At 52.7% G+C, this 24968-nt stretch overlaps 1 protein-coding gene across 1 annotated transcript in view; it reads right to left on the bottom strand.

The window, feature by feature from the left end:
• ASTN2 (astrotactin 2) overlaps window positions 1-24968 on the bottom strand; it is a 551498-nt gene that overhangs the window by 228865 nt on the left and 297665 nt on the right. The window contains exons 13-14 of the mRNA XM_065418613.1: window positions 2694-2818; window positions 2013-2117 (exon numbers count right to left, since the gene is read on the bottom strand). Coding sequence (XP_065274685.1) covers window positions 2013-2117; window positions 2694-2818 — 230 coding nt within the window. The remainder of the gene's footprint in view (window positions 1-2012; window positions 2118-2693; window positions 2819-24968) is intronic.

Here is a 24968-nt window from a genome sequence, read left to right as displayed (position 1 = left end):
AAAAAAAAGCTGAAAGTGCCCTGGATAGTTGGGATGGCAAGAAAGTAATTTTCCGGCAATCTGCCAGCAGCCCCAGATGAAAGTGAGTAACCCTAAGGCACATGCCCCAGCTCTCGGGATTGTCACAGGACAGTTCCATTGGAACAAGGCAAGGAGTGCCCTGACGTGTCTCCTGATGGTCACTGTCCTGCTTTGAGCACACCAGCCCAGCTTCACAAAGGAATTTAGGTGCCTAACTCCCACTGACGCCTTCTCCTTTGTGAATCTTGGCCAGTGTCTCACAAAGAGTGCACAGAGGTACAAGGGGTTAACCTTAACTCAGTTGTCCCACTCCTTTGCACAGGGGCTCAGGGGTGCTCATTGGCTGCTTGGCAGACAGAGGTGAGGGAGATGCATTGGGGTCACAGGACAGGGCTGGACTTGAGGCTGGGGAAGTGTTCTGGCTGCAAACTTTCTCCTGGGAAGAAAAGCCCTTGCTGACGTCATCTGTATTTTGTTTCTTCATAGCTGGTGCATCGGGATTGCAGGGACGTTGCCCCGTGATGGGATCTCGGTGAACCATGACAAGGCCAAGGCATTTTGATGCAGACAAGACATTTGGATGCAATGAGTTTGTCCTCTGGGGCAAATTTTTACACCAGATGATCGAATACAAATCAGATTGCAACGGGGCCAGTCTCTCCAGGTTCTCACAAAGCAACCGGCCCTGGAGTATCTGAGCAGCTACAGAAAGGCTGTTGAAAAAGGCTCTTGAGACAGGGATCTCGAGGATTTGCGTAACAGTGATGTGTAGCCAGATTGCTCAAGAACAGTCGAGCAATTGGAAGCCTAGCAAATCTAGGTCATTAACCTCCTTGGTTGATCCCAAAGTCCCACCATTCCGAGAGGTGTACAGGAGGCGGGGTTTAGTTTAGAGAGGCGGAGCCTTGTGGCATGAGTAGGGGGTGGGGAGCCAGGAACTTTTGAAAAGGAAAGATGACCCAGGGAGCTGGGAGCTAGGAGACCTGCCCTCTACCATTTCTCCGCCACTGCTGTGTCTTCTTGGTCAAATCATTTAGCACAAGACAATTAAACATGGTTGCTTAAAGCTAGCCACCAAAAGCCAACAGGGGCTGCAGGTGCTCACCACCTCTGAAAAATCAGGTCAATTAGTTAGGTGCCTAAGTAGGGATTTAGGTGCTTAACTTTAGGCACCCAAAATGGACAATTTTGACCTCAGCCTCTCCCTGTGTTGATTTCCCCCCCATGTTTAATGGGAACAATGTTTTTTATCCCCCAATATAAAGAGCTGTGCATTCCTCGGATGCAGAGCTCTGTGTACAGTAAGGGATGGATGTTATTATTTTATTACCCTCATCCTGGGTCTGTCTCCATCTGTGACCTTGATCAAATCATGTGAACTCTTGGCCTCAGTTTCCCTTGTCGGTCTTTTAATAGGCAGCAGGTTTAAAACAAGCAAAAAGAAGTATTTCTTCACACAACGCACAGTCAACCTATGGAACTCCTTGCCATAGGATGTTGTGAAGGTCAAGAGTATAACAGGGTTCAAAAAAGAACTAGATAAATTCATGGAGGATAGATCCATCAATGGCTATTAGCCAGGATGGGCAGGGATGGTGTCCCTATAGCCTCTGTTTTCCAGAAGCTGGGAATGGGCGACATGGGATGGATCACTTGATGATTACCTGTTCTGTTCATTCCCTCTGGGGCACCTGGCATTGGCCGAAGACAGGATACTGGGCTAGATGGACCTTTGGTCTGACCCAGTATGGCCGCTCTTATGTTATATTCTTATGCAGAAAGCAGATAAATCTCTCTGCCGACCTTCCTGGGGGAGGGGATTGTGAGCATTAGTGTCTGTACAGAGCCTGGAGATGCAAAGGGCTGGCTAAGTGCTCAGTATTAAGGCGTGGGTAGTGATGGGAGAGCCAGTGCCGGCAAGCCAGACCTGCTGCCCACACTCACTCTCTCCTCTCGGCTAGAACTGGATTCATAACCGAGGCAGCTCTCACCTGCAGAGTGGGTGATGGTGCTGAGCTTCACTTTGTACAGGTTGCTTCTGACCCGCCAGTGCTGCACCATGGGGTAGCCCATGGCCTCGTCGTACCTGATGTCTCCTGTAAAGAGGAAGCCAGGGCTTAGAGCGTGGGGAGGAGACAGCGAAGGATGCACCCTGGGAAGTGTTAATTTCACTCCGACTGTATTTTTTGCTACAGGGTTTGTGGCTACAGGCACAATGATAACGGAGACCGTCCCCCCAGACAGGTCACACTGCCGGAGCGCTGGCGGTACGGCCAGGGCTGAGATGAGGCGGCTGAGCTGTCATGAGCTCACACTGCTGGAGAAGCTCGCGTTGACACAGACAGGGCACTGCTGGGAGGAAGCTCACTGGGATGGGATGCAGGTTGGCATAACAACTGTGACTGTGGGCTGGCCAGTGTGTTATTTCCAACAGACAGGAGCCAGCTGGATATGTGGAAGGTCCTTGAGACTGAGGAGGAGAGCAGGACCACTGGGGAACGTGGGGAGATGCGGGGGGGGGGATTTAAACATGGGGGTCAGAGACAGGGAGACAGAGACATCTCTCTAGGGTGCTGTTCTCCGACAGGCGGCTGTGAAAGCCAAGCCCAGCCCTGCCCGGGGGCCGAGAGCATACCACCGCCAGCAAGGCTGCCTGGGCAGAGGCCGCTTACCAGTGAGCAGCTGGAGGTCAGGCAGGGGCTCAGAGAGGACGCCGCGGCACTGCTCCTCCACGGGCAGCGGAATCACCATCAGCGCGTCGGCCAGCTGGGGGAAGTCCTTGATGAAGTTATTCTCCCTGAAGAGAGAAAAAAGAAAATTCCAAAGCAACGATGCAGGCGACCTCCCGGCGGCGAGGCTGAGCGGATCGCGGCAGGGCTCTGTGGGAGACAGGCACACACCCAGGGATGGATGGGGTGTGGGCACCTTGTGGCTGTTGCTCCCACTGAAGTCCCACGGGGCGGATCCACGGACAGAACTAGATCCCCGAGATCCAACCTACAGCGTGTGATTCCTCACCACGCCCTGTCCCCCTGGGCAGCCACTCTCCTCTGGAGCCCACGGCCGCCCCACCCCGACCAGGGACCGCAACACTCGGCCGACAGCCCAGACGTCAGCTGGCCACGGCACGTTCCTCAGAGGGCGCTGCTGATGCCTGTTCTTGCCCCAGAGGCAGTGCTGCTAAGATGCGTCGCCATGGGACAATTAACAGGGACCTAAGGGGGCTTGCGGGTGAGTCCCGGTTAAATTGTGAAGGACCTTAGTGTACGCTAAGCCATGCTTTCTGGGTGGGAGTGCGCATGAGTTTAACGCAGCGACGGGGTCAAGCCAGCACCTGTCACCAGCACAAAGTTTGCATGAGGCTTTTTGTCACAATACCGTGTTTTTAGGCCCCTGTACCTGCCCCGTCCCCTCTGTGCCAAGCAGAACACAGCAGCTCTCGATGGTTTACTGAGGAGCAGATACAAGTGTCCACCTCTCCCCTAAATGCGTCCCCACTTCCACCCTCCGAAGTCCCACACTGCAGGGGGCTGGCGCTCAGAAGCCTGCGTTGATGAAAGAGAGCTGGATGTGTTGCTGTAAAAAATCCCACTGACGCCACTCAGAGCATTGGCCAGAAGGGGTCACTAGGGAGTGCTACAATCCAGGTTCCATCCCTCCCTCTTAGTGGATGTAGTGTGGCCTAGTGGATGGGGCACTTGTATAGGACTCAAGAGAGTTGGGGGTCTAATCCCACTTCTGTCACTGGCCTGCTGGGTGATGATAGGCAAGTCATTTCCCTCTCCGTGCCTCAGTTTCCCCCTCTGTAAAATGAGGATCATGATGCTGACTTCCTTGGTAAAGCCCTTTGAGATCTACAGATGAAAATGCTACAGAACGGCTAGGCATTACTATTCTGCAGGCCCAGGATCTTAGCGCTCTAGGCCACTGGCCCCAGGAGCACCACGGTTAGCGCTGCTCTTGCACCTCTCGGCTGTAAGAAGCAGGTTTGTTGCTTCCAGGCGGCAGAGGAGCGTTCAGAGAGCCTCTGCTTGGAGCGACAGTTGCTGTCAGCCATGTCCTGGAACGCCCGCAGATGGATCCCGGCGGATGGAGCCAGCTTTGAGATCCGACTCTCTCGCATGTACTGCCATTCAGTTTCAATCCCAGGTTTCCCTCCAAGGAAGGCGAGTCACTAATTAGTTCCCCTGGGGGCTGCTTCGTTGTTATCCCTCTTCGCTTCCTGGCAGTGGAGATGCTAGAAAAACCTGCCTGTCAGGCCCGAGAAGCATTCGCTGCTTCCGAACTGGCTGTTTAGCTGTGCCGCAGCGGTGTCAGACGGGGACACAGGCAGTGGGGCAACTCCCCAGGGTTGGCCACCTTCCATCATCCACCTCTCCTGGATGGTCACAAAGAGCCAAATTCATCCCTTGTGCAACACCATTGCCTCTGATGCTGTTCCACGGGGACTCTCATGCGTGAGAGACCGAGCCCTTGTTGGAGCAATAGAGGGGATAAGGAAGTGGAACGGATGCAGCCCTCGGAGCCTCAGGGCAGATTCACTTAGCAGCACCTTCTACTCTTGTCCCTCACTCTTCTCTTTATTTTCCATAGCACCCCGTCCAGCTGTAAGTTCACCCAACTCCCCAGAGCTGCCATCCCCTCCCCTCCCCCTCTCGATGGCCTGTCCACAGCTCTCCACGCTCCTGCTGGGGCCAAAGGCTCAGTGGGCGGCCGTGGCAAAGGCACATCCGTTTTCCTGGCCAGCGGCACACAAGGGCGTGATGTGGCCAGCACCACGTCTGACCGCATCGGAGGTGATGTGCCAGGGGAAGAGCTGGTGAGACTCAAACTGACAACCTGGAGGGCTGGAATCAAGATCCTAACAACCCAGCCACCACAGCGCTCCCTGCTGGTGCTGATCCAACATACCACAAGGCCCCGGTCTATTAGCATCCCCAGGTCCTCCCACTTCACCAAAAAGCCCCGCTTGACCCTGGCCTGATCAGGGGTGCCCATCAAAACCAGCCAATTTGCTTTTAATTCTCTCTTGGATTTGGTCCAGTCTGCAACATGGGCCTTCTTTACCTGCTCCCCTCCCTGCTAACTTCCCACCAAGCTGCTCTCCCTCCCTCCCCCCATGCTATTTCACCCGAGGCAAAACCTCGTTCCTGGCCTCCCCCTCCAGCAGCTCCCCAGTCCGTTCCCAATCTCAGCTGCAGAACTGTGGGTCCCTCCCCAGTCTCCACGTCTGTGCCTCTTCTCCCCTTCTGCTGTCCTTCCTTATTGAACTCTGCAAAGTGCTTCGGGATATGACAGACGCTCCACTAAATAAACTCGCATTGATCTGTGTAGGGCAGGAAAGGAGAGCCAACCGCAAACCCATGGAGCGCTGGCACAAGCCTATTAGTGTGAGGCGAGGGAGGGAGCCCAGCCTGCTCTCTGCACCCAGGGCACATGCTCTACCTCCTTTATCCCCCACTCGCCTCCGAGGACTTCAAGTATCTCACAGCGGAGCTGAGCTGCCCGGGAGCACCTGCTACACAAATCGATCCCTGAACCCCGAGGTCGATGCTTCCCGCAGACAGAGAGAACAAGTCTTCATGGCGAAGGGCAAAGAAGGGGGCAGCAAGGGGGCTGGGAAAGCTCTTGATCATCATTGGGGATTTCTAAGGGATGGTGCCGATAGCGAGCCTGGCTACCGCTGACTGCCCTTGCTGGCTTGCTCGGCCCTCTGGAAAACTACAGCTGTGACGAGTGACGTTTATATTCCTGGCTGATGGATGTTACTGGAAAGCACATGCTGCCTGTTGGGCATAGACAGAGCATGCTGATGTTGTGACAAACACCACAGGGCTTTCTGGGAAACCCAGGGGCTTGGTTCTTTGGGACCCATCACCGGGACCAGATTTTCAATGGAGCTCAGCTCCCAGCGTGCACGCCCTGGAAAACTGAAAACTTGTCTGGGGTGCCGAGATGGGAGCTGAGCTGTCCTGCCAACCTGGACCCCATGGTGCGTGCTGAGCCCCTTCAAAAATGTGGCCTTGGACAACCCCTCATAGGATGATCCGTGGCCAGCTTTGCCCTGTGCAGCCCGGCGTGCCAATCTGCTGCCCCGCACTCAAGGCTGCTGTCGCTCGAGCTTGCAGCAGCTGCTGTTCCATCGTGCGTGGGGGCAGAGCCAGTGAAGTGCAGGGCAAGAGACAGGATAATAAAGGGTACTGCACCCCGGCGACAGGAACTGGGGTCTGGCTGTGGATTTAACAGCGGCTTGTGTTCTCTGCCGCCTTGCATCCTGTTCAACAAAGGAGCCAGCACCTTACTGCATCTCAGAGGTTTCGCTTCAAGCAACAACAACATATTTATTGGTTGGGGGTTGGTGGGGAGGGGAGATCTCTCTTTCCCTCTCACTCACACGCAGATCTAATATTGACCACACTACACTCCTGATCCCGGGTGGCTAAGGGGTGATTTGCTGTTCTAAGCCTCTCCCCGTCTTAGCAGTGCAAACGGGTTAGCAATTACCGCATCAGCCTCAAGCCTGGGTGGGTGGGTAGAGACAGGGGAGGGAGAGAGGTTGGGGCATAGGGAGAGACATGATCAATTTATTCCGCTTTCTTTCCAGCGTGCATGGGCAGCCTCAGCATAGAGGGAAACCACGCCACACTGAAGCCAATTTCCAAGACAGCTGAAAACACACAGCACCACGAAATAACAGCGTTGGGCCAGACCCTATCCTAGAGCGGCTCCACTGACGCTCATTTGCAGCAGCTTAGTCTCTGGCTTGTTTGTACCCATGACTAGCCATCACGCTACTGGGGCTGAGGATTATGGGTGATGATGGGGCAGCTCAGCCCTCATGACCACCTCAGCAAGAGAACCAAACTCCCGGGCAAGAGAAACACTTGTCAAAAGCTGAGCCGTGGAACAGCATCTAAATGGATTTGGTCACTGCTCATGGAAAGGCTGCCGAGCGGCCTGTTTCATTCTCCATTGACTCTGGTTTAATGCCGGCTGCCTCTCCCACTCCCTTCGCTGACAGCGAGCTCAGCATGGGAGATGGAGTTCTCTGCCCTCTTGGCTAGCAGAGGAAAGTCTGTGGCATGAGCTGCTTAACGTGTGCAGAAAATCAGCTCTCTCCTGGCAGCAGCTCTATGTGCAAACAGTGCACATACTGCAGAGCGTACCGATGTCTGGGTAATGTGCTAGCCGCGTCTAGGTGCATTAAATACCTATAGTGGCACAGGCTTTGCCATACCAGATTTGAGCCCTGGGCCACATAAATCTGGTGTCCTGCCTCCAGCACCAGTGCAAACACAAATAAAGGAAAATGACTCCCCCCCCACAGCCTTCCCTACAAAATGCACCTAGTTAATTGTGCAAAGCTGTATAATGGAGGATGACAATCCCTTATTCATGAGTCAGACACATGTATGGGAACTGGGCAAACACGGATACCACTCTGCATGCATGTCGCACTTCCAATAGGGTGACCAGATCACCACACTAAAATATCGGGACACATTGGCCCCGCCCACAATCCACCCCCGCTCCTCCTGGGCTCTGCCCCAGGTCCCGCCCCCACCATGCCCTTCCTCATCCCCCGGCCTGCCGCTGGCTTGCTGCGTCCCTCCTCGGTCCCCCAACCACCACTTGCCTCCCGGCCAGCCACTCACCCCTACAGCGCTGACTTCCCCTCTCCCGGGTGGGTGCTCGCCCACCCCCTGCCTCTTTCCACCCCTGCACCGCCCTCGCCCTGCCCCCAATCCACCCCCTTCCCCTAAGTCTCCGCCCCTGCCCTGCCTCTTCCCCGCCTCCTCCCCTGAGCGCGCCGCGTACCTGCTCCTCCCCCCTCCCTCCTGGAAACAGCTGGAAGCGCTAGAGTGGGGGAGGAGCAGGGACGTGGCATGCTGGGGGGAGGGGGGAGAAGGAGGCGAGGAGGGGGGAGCTTGGCTGCAATTTTCCCCCATGGGTGCTCCAGCCCCAGAACACCCACAGGGTCAGCGCCTCCCTCCCGCTCGCCTCCTTACCCGAATATCGGGACAAATGGCGTCCCGATCGTACATTGATCAGGACGTGGGACAAAGGGTTAAATATCAGGACAGTCCCGATTCATCCTAACTTCCAATGACACCTATTTGTGCACATACTACACACACCGTGTGCATCATACAGAGCCCACGTGGAGGGTTACACAGATGCAGCCAGAGGAATCTGGGCACAACCCCAACTTGTTTGGGGTAAGAGCAGGATTTTGGTAAAACAACCGCTGGGTTCAGGGGGGCGAGGGGGGGGGAAGCTGTGTGCCAGGGCAGCAGCTGGGGAGAGAGAAGGAGAAAGCAGAGGCAACTGGGAGAAACCCCGAGGGTAATCTGAACGCAATGGTTTCTAGCTGAGGCAGGGGAGCTGTGGCCTGTAATGCAGGCTTTGTTCTGGACGCAAGGAGCTAAAGAAAAGCAGGTCCAGCTGCATTGGTGCATGTGGTTGCAAGGGAAGGTGTGTGTGTCTGTAGTGTGTGGACTGCGCATCCATGTTGTTGTGCCCGTGTGGGGTGGCGCGAATGGCCGCAGTGCATGGCTACATCTGGCTGCTGGGTGTCTGAGAGAGCAGTTCTGATGATACAGAAAGAAAAGCGAGCAAAGAATGTAACTCCTCCCTCCTCTCTGCCCCCAGCTCCGTCTTCAGCACAAACCTTGCCCGTGCCACTATTGTGTGCCCGGTCCTCAAACTCAAATGCATACCAGACACCGCAATTTAGAAGAAGAGCAACAGGGCAAGGCAAAAGGGCCACTAGGCCGTTTTAGCTGGTGCAGGAACAGCAGCCTGGGCCTCCATCCACAGAACTGTAGGGCTGGCAGTAGCCTCAAGAAGTCATCAAGCCCAGCCCCCCATGCTGAGGCAGGACCAAGTAAACTTAGACCATCCCTGACAGGTGTTTGTCTACGCTGCTCTTAAAAACCTCCAAGGATGGGGATTCCACAATGTACCCGGGAAGCCTATTGCAGAGCTTATCGTTAGAAGGTGTTTCCAAATATCTCAACTAAGTCTCCCTTGCAAGCAGATTAAGCCTGCAGATTAAGAACTTCTTGTCTTTCCTTCAGTGGACATGCAGAACTATTGATCACCATCCTCTTAATAACAGCTCTTAACATAGTGAAGACTTATCAGGTCCCCCTCAGTCTTCTTTTCTCAAGACTAAAAACACACCCAGCTTTTTTAACCTTTCCTCATAGGTCATGTTTTCTAACCCTTTTATCATTGTTGTTGCTCTCCTCTGGACTCTCTCCAATTTCTCCACAGCTTTCTTAAAGTGTGGCACCCAGAACTGCAGACAGGACTCCAGCGGAGGCCTTACCAATGCTAGAAGAATGGGACAATTGCCTCTTATGTCTTACATACGACACGCCTGTTTATACACCTCACAATAGGAGCCTTTTTCACAACCGCAGCACATTGCTGACTCGTATTCAATTTGTGATTCACTGTAAGCCCCAGATCCTTTTCAGCCGTACTACCACCTAGCCAATAATGCCCCATTTTGTAGTTGTGCCTTTGATTTTTCCTTCCAAAGTGAAATACTTTGCACTTGTCTTTATTAAATTTCATGTTGTTGATTTCAGACCAATTCTATCATCTGCCAGTGTTGTTCTGAACTCCAGTAATGTCCTCCAAAGTGCTTGCAACTCCTCCCAGCTGGTGCCATCTTCAAATTTTATAAGTGTACTCTCTACTCCATTATGCAAGTCATTAATTAAAATATTGAATAGTCCAGCACCCAGGACTGACCTCTGCAGGATCCCACTAGATACACTCTCCCAATTTGTCAATGAACCATTGATAACGACTCTGAAAATGGTCCTTCCACCAACTGTGAACCCACCTTCTAGTAATTTCATCTAGCCCACATTTCCCAGGTGTATGAGCATGTCAGGTGGCACTGTGTCAAAAGCCTTACTAAAATCAAGATAGATCACGTCTACTGCTTCCCCCCTACCCACTAAGTCAGTAAACCTGTCAAAGAAAGAATTGAGGTTGGTTTGGCATGATTTGTTCTTGACAAATCCATGCTGGCTATTACTTATTACCCTATAATCATTAGGTGCTTACAAACTGATTGGTTAATAATTTCTTCCTGTATCGTCCCAGGTATTGAAGTTAGCCTGCCTGGTCTATAGTTCCCCAGGTCGTCTTTGTTCCCCTTTTCAAAGATATTTTCTCCATGGAGAATTAATTAGATGATGTTCTCTTGTGAGTGGGCACTGGACCGAGCTGATATCTGCTCTTACAGGCAAGAGGAGAGAGAGTTGGGGAGTGAAGAAGCATGACCATCAAAATCTCTTCTCTTTTCTCCTCCCCTTCACATCCCCCTGGAATTTGGTTCGGAGCGGCCAGAGCTGCAGTTTAAGGTCTCAGCCAGCAGAGGGCTGTCGCTCCTTTTCATCTGTCCGTTATGATAACCTTACGGCTTCTGCTCAAGTAAATGCATAAGAAAGAGTTTCCGCACGGTTTTTGTGCTCTTAAGAAGCACTGATCAAAGCCCCCACATGCAGCCCTGCTGAACTCTGTGCAAGGAACAGAAACATCAGAGAGGGGAGGAGAAGATTCACGAGGGATTCAAAGACGCGGCGGCGCAGGCGGAAAAGCGTGTGTGCGTGCGTCTAGGTGAGGGACAGAGTCTGTGTGCTGATGGCATATGTGTAATGGCGGGCATGGGTGTGTACATGCGTATACACAGGCATGTGTTTTCATGGGCACCTGCATGCAGGCGTGAGAGTATGTGTATCAGCATGGGACAGTGCGCTGTGTGTGTGTGTGTGTGAGCGAGCAGCTCCATGGTTTCTACCAACTGTGGAACAAACTTCGCTCCAATCAGATCCATGTGGAATCCAAAATATCTGCCGTCTATGAACCCCCTACAACAGAACATTAGCCCCCCCACACATTACTTCGATCCCTAATGCTTCTATTTTTCAGAGCAGATGGTTAATACTCAGTTCTAGCAATAACAGCACTGTATCTCCTGAAAGTGCTGTACTTTGAATTAACTCATTCGTCCTCACAGCCAGGCCCGGATTAACCAACGTGCACGCAGTGCGCTTGCACAGGGCCCCGGATTTGGGTAGGTGGTGTTGCAACAGACCAAACCTGAGTGGTGCTGTGACCCCACGCACCAGGTCGCAATGCTGCTCACTCAAATTTGGCCCATGCCCTGGGAGTGAGGGGAGGCTAAGGGGAGCAAGTGGGGCCGCTGGGCAGCAGGTATTGGGCAGAGCCAGCCTTGCCCAGGATGGGAGTGGAGCGCTGAGCAGTGGGTGAGGGGCTTGGGTGAGTTGTTGGTTGGCTTTGGGGTGAATGGGGAGCACAGGTGCCATCTCCTTGGGTGCTCAGGGGCTCATGCACCCATGGATTAAAAACAGAGGGGGCTCAGCACACACTGGGCTGGCCGCCAATCAGCTGTTCAGCCATTGGCCCTGCGCCCCCGTCAGCTGTTGAGCGGTTCTGCCCTGCTCAACTTGCTCCTCTCTGCTCCCTGCCCTCCTCGCTGCCCTTAAGGGGACGGAGTAAAGCCCCAGGTGTGCGCTTTTGGAGCAGATACGATGACACAAGGTTGAAAGGTAGTCATAGGCGGTGCTACATCCATCACGCATCGTCCCAAGGTGCAATTCTGTGAAAGCATTAGGTATCCGGTGCAGATATTTGAACAACAAGCCCAACGTACGATGGCTCAGGCTGGATATAACTGAGGGTGGATTTACATTTCAAGACAGACAACACCTCAAGGTAATATCATTTTCCACTGGGAAAATATTCTGCTGAGAAACCGTTTTTTGGGGTCTGATGGGCACTGTCACTTCTTCCCTCATTCTTGGGAACTGGGACTTTCTCCTGCCATCCCCATTATGAACCCCCCTGCTTCTCACAGGATTTCGAGGGCTAGATCAGACCAGCATGTGGGTATCCTGCCTCCAGCAGTGGTAGACGGGGGATGCTTCAGACGACAGCAGCCATCATTCCCCTCCGCCCCGCTCCAGTGCATCTGTGCACAGTGCATTAGCTGATGCCCTGAAGGATGAGATTTAATTACCCTTATCTTAGCTGGCACTGCTACTAATGGGAATCAAATTATCAGCCAGAATGGTCATGTCCAGGAAACGACGTGAAAATGGCACCTTTTCACGCCACAGAGTTGCTGTACCAGTCTGACATGCTGAGTGTAATGACAAGAACAGGGTGATGCTCGGATTCCTCTTCGCTTGGGGAGAGTGAGCCACATTCTAGCCTGGCCTGAGCATCATTCGCATTTTGAACTAACTTTCAGTCGCAGGATCTTTACCACTGTGCAAGCTCAGAAGAGCCCACTTGTCTTTCGATCCCAGCTCGAGGCTGTAGGGCTGGAAATCTCTTTTTACTTGTAAACAGGGCACCATGGATCTAGAGGCACTGGGAGACAGTAAACAGGGAGTCCTATTTTTACAGTCACTTTGGAGAGGGCAAATCTAACCCCAGAATTTGATTTGGTATCCTCCTGCGCCAGTGAATTGCACAGGCTGATTATGTGTGGCGTGAAGTAGCATAACTTATTCTGAATGTACTGGTCATTAATTTTGAGTGAGTCCCTGCTCCTGTATAATGAGACAGGGTAAAAAGAAGAGACTAATCAGTTTTCACCGTGTCCTTCACAATCTTCAGTCCCCTCTAGCTCCCTAACTTGCTAAGCCCAACAGCCTGACTATCTGCAGTGTCTCAGGGTCCGGCAGAGCCCTGGGCACCGAAGAGAGGAGTAATCCGGAAGGCTCATTAACCCTGGCGAAAGGTGAAGGAAGCCGGCTTCACGTCTCATATTCCAAGGAGAGTTGTGATTTGCTAGAGTTACACCGGAGATGGATTTGGCCCAAGGTTTCGGGTGTCCCTTAGTGCAGTCGGTTACCCACAGTTGGAAAGGTCCCTGCCTCTCACATTGGGGCTGGGGCTAGTTGGAGAGAACCCAGCAGAACGTCACACACTACTGGAGTGAGTGGGCTGGACAGAGCCAGGGTGGGACCAGGGGATGGATGGACCGATGTGAGAGTTAGAAGGGCAGGGGGTCAGAAGTCTCTGGGGAGCAGAGGTCCGGAGACAGATCAATGCCCCACGTGGGTCAGAGAGGATCCTGCGGGTTAGCAGAACGGAGAGCCTGCTCCACGGGGACTTCAGCCGGATGCTGTACAGCGGCAGCCCATTGTCCGGGTGGAGCAGAGGAGCCTGCCGGCACGCTGCCTTGAAGGACAGTTTGCTATGAGCCCCAAGCTTTCCAATCCCTCAGCTGCAGGCTGGAGATGCCCTTGCTCCAAGGCATGAGCTGTTTTTCACTGCAAGCCAGCTCCCGCCCGGCTCCTGGGGGAGGTAGCGGAGCACGCAGATGGTGCATTGCATTAGATCAGGGGGCCAACATGACAGCCTCTGGCGGCAAGATGGTACCATTTGGTTCGTACAGGAAAGCGAAGAAACCTCTCCTTCTCTCGACGAGAGCAGAACTCTCAGGGTTCGGTGGAAATCCAGAGAGAGGGGGCAGGGGAGAGATCAGATCTGACTCAGCTTCTCGGAAATGCGTCTCATTTCCGGGGCAATCGGCATACGGGGCAGAGGCAGGTTTTATTCCTGGGCCGATGCGCCAAGACAAGGAAAGGGACTTTCCAGGAGCTGCCCACAGCAGGGCCAAAGGAGATCATCATGGGGGCTCTCCATCGTGCGTGCCCCAAAACAGTACTGCTACAAGGCAGACAGACTGATGGCCAGGCTTCCCTGCACGGGGGCAGAGTGGCTGGGAAGCACGTTGAAACTGAATGAAGGAAACAGGAACATCTGTTCCCATTCTAGTCTGGGGCTCCAGCGCTAAACGCTTGGGGAGAGGGGAGGCTGAAGCGACAGGAGATTCAATCAGTCAGTCACTCACCCCTAATGCTGTCAGCACAGAGAAAAACTCTGCCTGCACTCCATTCCCTACCCCTCCCTGCCACATTAAGAATATGTGCCAGTGTTTTAGCTCCATTAATAAACAGCCCAACAGTATTCAATAGCTGCTTTACCCCCCTCAGTTCTGGGGAAATTAGCATTTAAATTGAGGTATTTCAGGGAGGTAAATCATGAGTGCGCCAGAATGGGAGCGTAGCCTCGCCTGCCAGCGCTGCTTCCGGGCCCATGCAGCGCTGCGTGGGTATGTGTACACACACAATCCTTTGGCTCGGAGCAGATTGCCTGGTTGTGGGTCCATCACCTGCTACGAAAGGAGAACCGGTGCCAGGGAGGCGCTCAGGGCTGCATATTCGAGACGGCCTCAGCCTGGCCCCTGAAAGGGGGTGCCCGGGCTGGACAGCTAGATCTGCATTTGTGCATGCCGCAGGGCGGCAGATGCCAAGGGCCAATGGCTCTGCAGTTGCAAACACCGGTTTGGAAGGGCCAGCCCAGGTGCTTTGCAGCGAGACAGGCGCTACCCTGACCGTGTGGATCCAAGGAAGCAGAAAGCTGCCTGGGGCCTTCCTGCTCCTGTCACCACACCAGGTCCTTGGTGGGGGGGTGGCGCCGTAGTCCTGTCCCACAAGCTCCTTGCCTCCTCCTCTCCCCGGGGGTTATCAGCGCATTGCTATAAAGTTATCTGCACCATAGCCGTGAGGTGTTGAAAACGATTCAGTCAATCGGAGCTGGGGAAGTGCCTTGGGCTCTGTCTTGACAGCTCTTTGATCCGAGCAGTGGAATACTAATCACGCTGCCACTCTCCCACTGCCGATGTCGCTCGGCACCGCAGCCCAGGGAGACTCCAGACAGTGTAACCTGGGCTCCTCTTCCTTAATAGCAGCTGATTTGAGAACACAAAGGCATGGCAGGGATGACATATGCCCACAGGAATGGGGAAATAAACAGGCAGCTGTCCGTAGAGAAAACGCAACTCCAGAGCCCTGACAGAAACAACATGAGCTCCTACACGGAGCGGGACTGGGGAAGCGAGGGGGTCGGCTTGTGAAGAAGAAACAGCATCGGCTGTCTTCCCCAGTCTTCTCAACGCCAGATTGCCACAGCAGCACACATGGCAACAATGGCTGAGCTTGGAAACAGCCTGGCCTTCGCTGACACCTAGAGATGGGGGCTCTGCTCTGAGAGCTGGGGCTGTTCTGAGCTGACAGCACTCTGAGACTGCTGTCTTTCAGTGGAGCCTAAGGACCACTAAACTCCATCAGTGCCAGGGGAGGCCCGGCTGGCTCCAGGATGGCACCGGGGCGAGGGGAGGCCCGGCCGGCTCCAGGACGGCACCGGGGCGAGGGGAGGCCCGGCCGGCTCCAGGACGGCACCAGGGCGAGGGGAGGCCCGGCCGGCTCCAGGATGGCACCGGGGTGAGGGAGGGCCTGGCCAACTTCAGGACAGTGCCGGGGGAGGGAAAGGGAGACCTGTACCTACAGCAGCCTCTGTGACAGAACAGGTTGTCTACGAGTGGCACCTTGTGGTAATTTCAGGGTGCAGATTACTACAGGAGACTTGGGGAAGTGAAACTGACAAGTCAAAGGAGTACACGCTCACCCACACTCCCACACACACTTGTGGGAAACTGCTAAGTATCAGGTACCATTGATCCCCTGTTAATTCTTCCCCAGAGATCTCTGTCTCTGCAGTGCTCTCCATCTCGATGGCATGAGCACTCCCACTCCATCTCCTTTCAGCCCTGTCTCTCTGGAGACAGTAGAAAACTCTTGGTGTGGAGAAGGAAATCCCAACTCTCTTTGGGGGGTTGGGGTCCCACTGTAAGTCCTAGACCCCCCACAATCCCTTCAGCATGGAGGGAATTTAAAGGCCACATTTCTAATCTCAGCTCTGGTGCCGACTTCCTCCGGGGCTTTGGGCAAGTCACTTCCCCTCCCTGCATCTCTGCATCCCCATCCGTCAAGCCAGGTTGGTTGCCAGACATGGGTGCGAGCCTAGGGTGAGCAGATGTCACGATTTTATAGGGACAAGCCTGATCTTTGGGTCTTTTTCTTATATAGGCTCCTATTACCCCCACCCCCATCCCGATTTTTCACACTTGCTGTCTGGTCACCCTATGCGAGGCAAAGTCCCAAGGCCCAGCCGCCCCCGACTGTGTGGTGTTTGAAATCTCAGTGTGGATCCAAATGCTGAGGCCAGGACCCATATCTCAATAATACCCCTGCCCATCTTAGCAGTGGGGTTGGGAGGCTCAGTTGGGGCCAACCAGTGCTTTGAAGATGAAGGCAGAGATTCTCAGAGCTGCCTAGTGGGCTGGATGGCACACTATAATAATGTTGCGTTATTCAAACTTGACTTTTCTAGCAGTGATCTTCAGCCATCCCTCCATGTGCTGAAGACCCTGTTGTATGCACACGGGCCCGCTATGCACAGGTTTCCAGTGCACTGAGCCAGTTAGTTCAGCCTCTACAATCCCCATCCCTTTCTCCAAACGCCACAACCTTGTTACCCTGGGTTCCACCTGCTGTCACCATCCTCTATGACAGCGGGAGCTGGGTCAGCAAACAAGGCTGGGCAGAGACAGCTCCCTGGCAGAAGTGCCGGGCATGCAGATGAAAAGCAGTGAGGCCTGGACACCCTACATGCAGCTGAATAAAAGACGACGAGTGCTGAAAGAAACCTAACTGACAGCTCCTACCACATGCATATGAAAGGCTCCGAGGAGAAAAGTACACTCAGGTTCACATCCGTTCCTGATGAGACCACCCCAACATCTTCATTCACGACTGTGAATAAGCAATCCTCTTGAGACGAGGCCAGACTCCCTTCTTCCCTGGCTAGGGCAGCCCCTGGGGGCTTCACCCAAGTCCCCACTAGACAAGAACACAAACAAGCCCAGCTGGCACCCTCAACCTCTGTAGAGAAGCCAAAGGACTGCATGGGCCATGCATTCTCAAACCATGTCTATACTACAGGCTTCTGTGTGAAAAGGTCTGATCCCTGACTGAGAAATGTGCTGACAGACGCCGCTTGTGTAAATGCAGTATACCAGCAGCACTGCGTTTGCCTGGAGAACTTGTTTCGCTCATGGGGGGAGGGGGGGGTGGCTTTACTACACTCGTACAAAGCACAGCTTTGCCAATACAGCTGTGTCCACACTGGGTGATGCTTTGCCAGTGGAGTATATGCGGTATTCCTAATACCGCTAAAAGCACTGCTGGGGTCGACCCCAGTGGCTCTGCGCTCTCCTGCAGTACACAAGTTCAGTCTCCAGAATCGACCCTCCTCCATCTCTCCCCAGCACTGCACCAAAACCATTAAATCAAGAACACCCTGAGCCATCCAGTCGTCCCAGCCCGTGCAAGGGAGGACTGAGCTCGGCAGTGCAGGCAGACTGGCTTTCCAACAAGGCAGCCAGACCCCCACTTCCTTTTTATTATATTCTGCTTCTCCTCCCTCCTCCCCCCCAATTATGCAGCTATTTATTTATTCTACTAAACTCTCTCTCCTATGGGCAAAATCTCGCAGTCGGCTATGGATCTTTCTTCCTCCGGAGCGTCTGCCGGGAATGCACTGAAACACCGTGCAGTGTAAAAACAGATTCGAAAAGCTATGGTTCCCACAGCAACGCCTTGTGCATATGTAGTGTGTGATGTTAATGTATACAGCGCTAGATTTATACCTTAATTATGGAGTCATGATTGCTGGAGGAATTCCACGCTAACCTCTATTTTTTCAGCCCCCTGTACAACTTTTGCAAAGAAATAGGCCCTACCCTTTGGGGTAACATTTCCCCATGCTTTGCTTTGGCTCCAAGGCAATCTCTCATTGAGTGTTTCAAGGAAATCGGGCAAAATGTTTTTGAGTAATAGGACTGACATGGGAAACGGACAGCTTTCTGTTTAGCCAAAAAAAAAAAAAAAAAAAAAGAGTTGCAACCTTTATTTTGCTCACCCGTAACTCAGGCACAACTTGCTTTTCAAAGTTCACGCCTGTCAGACACTCAATCCTCCATTAGGGCAAGGGCGGGTGGCAGGGAGGGAGAGCGTTGGTGCAGAAATACGGGTGATTATTAATGGTCAGACGGGTTAACCTTTTCTAGCTGCGTCAGAGCTCAGAGTGGAGGATACGATAACGTACACCAAGGCAGCTCTCTCTCAGTGAGTCAGACCACGAGTCCCTTAGCTACGCTGATTGAGTCCTATCGGTTTTGATGAACTATTTGTGTCACTCTCTGCTCACCGTTCCGTGTCTATCTGCACTGCAGAGGAAGGTGTGCTTGTAGCAGGGGTAGCCAGACTGCTTTCATCCAGGTAGCACAGGGTAACAATCGTACTGTACACCTGCCAAGCTGCCCAAGTGCAAATCCACGGGGGGCCCTGGGTACGTACTCGGGTTGCTAGCCCGTGCTGAAGCTTGTGCCGTCGCATCTACATTACCCACATTAGCTAGATTAAAGCTAGCCTGGGTCTGGCTCCATGCTACAATCACATCTTCACCTGCAGTGTAGACACCCTAACGGTGCTGTGATCTGACCCAATAATAGGAATTGAGAGTGCCACTCACTCCTCCTAGCATAGGCACCAAATCAGAATCTGTGAGTGCTACTGTGGGAAGGCTCCCACGCCTGCCACCAGGCACGCCGAGCCTCTACCAACCTTATCTCAGAGTGAGACCAGCCCGTCTTTCAGAACGAGATAGGTCTCCTCCATCCGCAGAGCGTGGACTTTGTCACCTGGAGCGAGCCCGGCTCAACTCTTGGCTTACATGGCAGCCGTAAAACGGGGTCCCGAGGAGCTTCAACGATGGGCCCGTTAGAGCGATCCCTCAGGGCTGTGCTGTGCCCTTGTTTTACTTGGCCACGCAGGGCAGTCTGAGGGAGCAAGGCTCACCCCCCCGCCCCCCCCCCCCCCGGATCTTGCGTCCAGCTCTGGTGCGGCACAGTCTTGGCTCGGGAGTTTGGTTTGAGGTCTGGAGCCTCTGCACTTCTGCTATTCCCACCCCTGCACTTGGGGGCCAGGTGCCCACCCCTCCATTCCCCAGGCAGAGGAACTGGGAAGGAAATAAGCCACAAAGCTTTCAGGTCTGCAGTCAATTACTCCCTTTGCCGCCAGGAGCAAGCAGGGCAGCAATTGCTTTGTGGCTGGGTCCAGGGATGAGTCACCTCTCGGTCTGACCCATCGTGCTTGACAAACACAATTGATCTATACTGCATAGTGTCCCTGGGAAACAGGTGACAGCTCTATTCTACAGGAGGGGAGACCAAGTCTCGGTGTACACTGCCTTTCCTTAGCAGAGCAGATTAGTGTCAGCCAGGGGCGGCTCCAGGCACCAGCTGAGCAAGCAGGTGCTTGGGGCGGCCAAGGGGAAGGGGGCGGCACGTCAGGCTCTTCGGCAGAGGGTCCCTGTCCCTCTCGAAGGGAAGGACCTGCCGCCGAATTGCCGCTGAAGAAGAAAGTGGCGCGGTGGAGCGGCCACCGATAGTGATCGCGGCTTTTTTTTTTTTTTCCCGCCGCTTGGGGCAGCAAAAACCCTGGAGCCGGCCCTGGTGTTAGCACTGGGATTCAACTTGAGCGTCCTGACTCCCAGCCCCATACTCTGGCTGTCTTATCCAAGGGGCAGACTGTGGATGCTTCAAAGCAGCTGATGTGGCTAGTTGGGCTTGTTTTCAAAGGTCTGAAGCTGTTTAGTACTTGAGGGGGTATCTGGTATTCAACGTCTTCTGCCTCATTATGTTAACAGCAGCAAAGCGGAGTGACCTTGTCGGCTCTCATAAGCTAAGCAAGTTTCAGCCTAGTGAATATTTGGATGGGAGACAGCCATGAACAAAAGCAAAGTCTGCGGAGCAGCACGCATGCCTTTTGCCCGCTAGACTGTAGCTGCTCTGAAAGGGACCGGGGTATGTTTATTTCAATGCTTAATGTGAGATTTAAGTGGATTAAACCAATTAGATTCCTCCTGCAAGCTTTTACCTTGGTGGTGACGCGAGTCAAAGGGGTTGGTCTCCAGGATGTGTGGGCACTATTTGCAATTGTTCAACACAATTTTTCTCCAGCAACTTTATTATTGGTTACTAATTATTATGATTTGTATTGCAGCAGCACCTAGCAACTCCCATCGATTGCAGGGGAACCAGGATTTCACCCCGGATTCTGGCTGCCATTTTCAGAGGAGCCTATGGGAGTTTGGTGCCCAGCTTGCACTGAATTCCGATGAGGTTTGGGCACCTTTGAAAATGTCAGCCTCTGTATTTTTCCCCCTGTGTCAGTGTGGGAACAGCAAGAGCTATCATGCTGGACACCTGTCACCTGACATCTTCCTGCACGGTTCTCCCCATCGACTGAGGGTCAGCAGCTGTTTGAGGGAAATGGGGACCCCTGGACCCCTGATGAGGTTCAACAAGGACAAGTGCAGAGTCCTGCACTTAGGACGGAAGAATCCCATGCACTGCTACAGACTAGGGACCGAGTGGCTAGGCAGCAGTTCTGCTGTAACCTAGGGATTACAGTGGACGAGAAGCTGGATATGAGTCAGCAGTGTGCCCTTGTTGCCAGGAAGGCTAACGGAATTTTGGGCTGTATAAATAGGAGCATTGCCCGCAGATCGAGGGATGTGATCAGTCGCCTCTATTCAGCATTGGTGAGGCCTCATCTGGAGTACTGTGTCCAGTTTTGGATCCCACACTACAAGAAGGATGTGGAAAAATTGGAAAGAGTCCAGCAGAGGGCAACAAAAATTATTAGGGGGCTGGAGCACATGATTTATGAGGAGAGGCTGAGGGAACTGGGATTATTTAGTCTGCAGAAGAGAAGAATGAGGGGGGATTTGATAGCTGCTTTCAACTACCTGAAAGGGGGTTCCAAAGAGGATGGATCTAGACTGTTCTCAGTGGTGGCAGATGACAGAACAAGGAGTAATGGTCTCAAGTTGCAGTGGGGGAGGTTTAGGTTGGATATTAGGAAAAACTTTTTCACTAGGAGCGTGGTGAAGCACTGGAATGGATTACCTAGGGAGGTGGTGGAATCTGCCTTCCTTATAGGTTTTTAAGGCCCGGCTTGACAAAGCCCTGGCTGGGATGATTTAGTTGGGGATTGGTCCTGCTTTGAGCAGGGGGTTGGACTAGATGACCTCCTGAGGTCCCTTCCAACTCTGCTATTCTATGATTCTATGACTGTGACGCCGGTCAGGTGGGGGTGCTCATTTTTAAATATCTGTCTTTAAAATATAAATGCACTGGCAGTTCTCCACTCCGCGCGCACGCAGATTCCCTTAACAACTCAGGATCTTAAGCACTTTTTCTCCTAAGCTTTGTCGTTTGCCTTTAAGGCTCGGATGAGGCATAAGAGTTTGGACGGGAATAAGAAGGGGCTCTGGAAGCCAGCCAATATCAGTGCTAATGTTGGGCTACACATCACAGCTCTCTTGCTCTCTTCTCCACTCTCTGCTCTCCTCCCGCCCAGGGCAACTTGGGCTGCTCTTGGCTGCCACCGTGGTATTACAAACGCTAATGAGGTTTGGAAAATAAAAAACCCACTGCAGTGTGGGAGAAACTAATAGAAAAGGTTTTGTCTTATCTCTCTTAGTCATTAGAAGGAGGGGGAAAACAGCCACGGGCAGTGGCAGATCTGTAATATCACCACACATTTCCTATGCTGGCATGCTGACAAAGTCATTTCAACGCAGTTAATGGGCCGACTTTTCCTCAGACCAGTGCCCTCCTTATGCCAGGGAGGGCTGCTGCAGGGTGAGCTTCATGGCAGCAGTGCCCATTAGGGCCTCTTATGCCAGCTGGGCATTCAGCAGCGCAAGCTTCCTCACAGCAGTGCCATGTCCTGTCTGTTTAGCTGTCGGCCTGTCTCCTAATAATCAGAATCAATGCAAACCACTTGCCCCCTGCAGTGCTCACTTCTACCTCTAGTTTGGGACCCAATGCCCGTTGCTGTGGGGTGTTTCCATTGGAAGGCCAAGCCCCTACATGTATCTGAAGACAGAAGGAGCCAAGAACGCAGAATCTCTCTGGGAGCCTCCTGCATCTTGGTGTCAGCACAGAAAGCAGCACCTGTGAACTAGTGCTTGGAAAACCAGTGCTTAGGCAGCATGTCTACCCGGCTCTGTCAGGCAGCCAGACCATATGGTTAATTAGCTAAAATTTGTGACTGCTTCTGCGATGTTGCATTGCTGCGTGTGAAGTTAATTATGGAAGCCATGAAATGCTGCACTCACTGAGCCGATGTGGAGAGGCTGCACCTGCAGCCCTGGGTGAAGTTAACAACTCTGCTCTCCAGCTAAGTGAGAGCTAAAGACCCCAGTTTTAGGGTCACGTGGGTGGATGCACATCGCCTCTGCCTTGGCTTTCATTGAGGGCAGCTCCTCTCTGCGCTGCTTGCCATCTGCAAGGGATCTGTCCATTTGCATCAATGGGCCAGGCTTCTTAATGACAAGTGACAATGCGAGTTCTGCCTGCAGGTGTTCACTTGTTGTCTTCAGGTAATCAGGCATCTGGTATCCTGTGCAATCCCCCTGAAAGCAGAGGTGGGGGCAGGGAGGCGCCGTGGCCTGCTACTCTGTGCCATCCACCTCATCAAACAAGCTGCACTCCCAGCCGCCAGCATGGGAAATGAAGTGACGAATGTGCACTGAGCTTTCCTTCTCGAGGGATGCAGGCTGATGGGAGCCTCCGGTGCCTGCTCCAGCCCTCAGACAGTCTAGAATTGTTGCTGGGCAAAGATGGCAGTCAGACTAGAATGTGGATATGAAATCAACAAGAAGAGAGGGGAACCCTGGATCAGTGCCAGGAGTCCGGACCTGTATTTCTGAGCACTGGGCTGTGTCACATTGGGCATTAACCTCCTAGTGTAGAGATGGGAGGTGTCTGAGGCACATCAAGGTTATACAATTTGCAGATGACGTCAAGCTGGGAGGGGTTGCTAGCACTTTGGAGGACAGGATTAGAATTCACAGCCACCTTAACAAGTTAGAGAATTGGTCTGAAATCAGTAAGATGCAATTCAGTAAAGACAAGGGCAAAGTACTACAGTTAGGAAGAAAAAAAGCAAATGTACAACTACAAAATGGGGAATAACTGGCTAGGCAGCAGTACCGCTGAAAAGGAGCTGGGCATTACAGTGGATCACAAATTCAGTACGAGTCAACAATGTGCTGCAGTTGCGGAAAAGGCTAATATCATCCTGGGGGGTATTACGAGGAGTGTCGTGCGTAACACACAGGAAGTCATTGTCCCACTCTACTCAGCACTGGTGGGGCGTGAGCTGGAGTCCTGTGTCCAGTTCTGGGCACCACACTTTATGGAGGATATGGATAAACTGGAGTGACTCCAGGGGAGAGCAATACAAGTGATAAACAGTTTAGAAAACCTGACCTATGAGGAAAGGTTAAAAAAACCTGGGCATGTTTAGTTTTGAGAAATGAAAACTAAGGGGGGCCTGAAAAGAGGCTTCTATATGTTAAGGACTGTTATAAAGAGAACAGTTATCAGTAGTTCTCCATGTCCACTGAAGGTAGGACAAGAAGTAATCAGCTTAATCTGAAGCCAGGGAGATTTAGAGTAGATATTAGGGGGGGAAAAGCTTCTAACTACAAGGAGAGAGAAGCACTGGAATACGCTACAAAGGGAGGTTGCGGAATCCCCATCCTTGGAGGTTTTTAAGAACGGGTTAGAGGGATGGTCAGGGATGGTCTAGGTTTACTTGGTTCTGCCTCAGAGCAAGAGGCTGGACTAGATGACCTCTCCCTTCCAGCCCTATATTTCTACAGTTCTACCTACACCCCCCGGGGCTTGGATGTGACAATAAGAAAGGGAGGACAACCAGCATGTTCTTTGTGACTACTACATCTTAGCCCTTGGTGGAGGGCCAGTCCAGTTAACTCATGAAGAATGCCACAGCGCTTGGCTTGACATCTCCACTATACAAGGGTTATTCTTTGGCCTCTGAAATGATAGTTTGGGATGGGGAAGGGCGTTCTATTCATCCATTCAATCTATTCAACCAAGACCCACACAGTCTGGAAGCAGGTACCGTTTGACCAGTGACAACGTCGTAGGGCTCAGAAATCTCTGCTCCAGTATCGACCTGCAGTCACACTGCCTGAAGCAATGATTCTCCGAAGCCGCGCAATGCCACACTAGGTTAAGCCCTTGGATGGGGGCTCTCTGAGGACCGGCTTGGTGCTCGTAAGAAGTAGCATTAATGATCTAGTGGGTGCGTGTCTTCTCTCGGAGTTATTATTGAACCAATGTTCGTGCTGCTGGCAGGGGCACCGTTCTGTAGGAGATGGCGTCTTTTGTTTGACATACAAAACTGACTGCTTGTTGTCACTGATGGTTCCACAACATGGTTTGCAGGGATACATGGTGTTAACCCCAGTATCCTGACCCAGTTCCATTTTTGGTGATCAAATCTTGCCTCCCTCCCCCTCCCCCCTGTATTTTCAGTTGAATATGGGATTCTTCTTCACTTCTTGTCCTAGAGTGCTGTGTAACATCGCTGTGCCCTGTTGAACAAACTGCTGCACCCAACCCCGGAGGCAGCTGAATTCCAGCACGTGGGTGAAGCAATCCCTCTGGATACATCTGGGTATCACTTTAAGGCTATAAAGCACTTGGGGATCCCTTGGGACAAAAAGTGCTATATAAATCTAAGCCATTATTATTATAAAACCGATTTCTGCCACATCTCTTAATAACATAAATGAACAATGCAATAATCTCAGGTACAAAGAGAATCATAGACGTTAGAGATGGGAAAGACCTAACAGGTCAGCTAGTCTAGCTCGAGCCAGAATCTGGAATTTTCCTGCCCAGATAATGAAAGGGGGTGGGCGTGGGGGGAACCCTTCACGGACATTGGGAGCTAGTAAAAGGGGAGCCAAAACTAAACAGCAGCGCTGTGCACACAAGAGCTGTCCCGCGGGGAAGGGACGAGGGAAATCGCCACGTGTTTGAGAACGCAGCAAGGTGAACAAAAGCAAATCCACGAGCCACTGGCCTGCAATCCTAG

This window comes from Emys orbicularis, chromosome 18 (genome assembly GCF_028017835.1).
Source record: "Emys orbicularis isolate rEmyOrb1 chromosome 18, rEmyOrb1.hap1, whole genome shotgun sequence".
NCBI classification, from domain to species: domain Eukaryota; kingdom Metazoa; phylum Chordata; order Testudines; family Emydidae; genus Emys; species Emys orbicularis.
The sequence above is the reverse complement of the archived record's forward strand: the minus strand, read 5'-3'. Positions and strand labels throughout refer to the sequence as shown.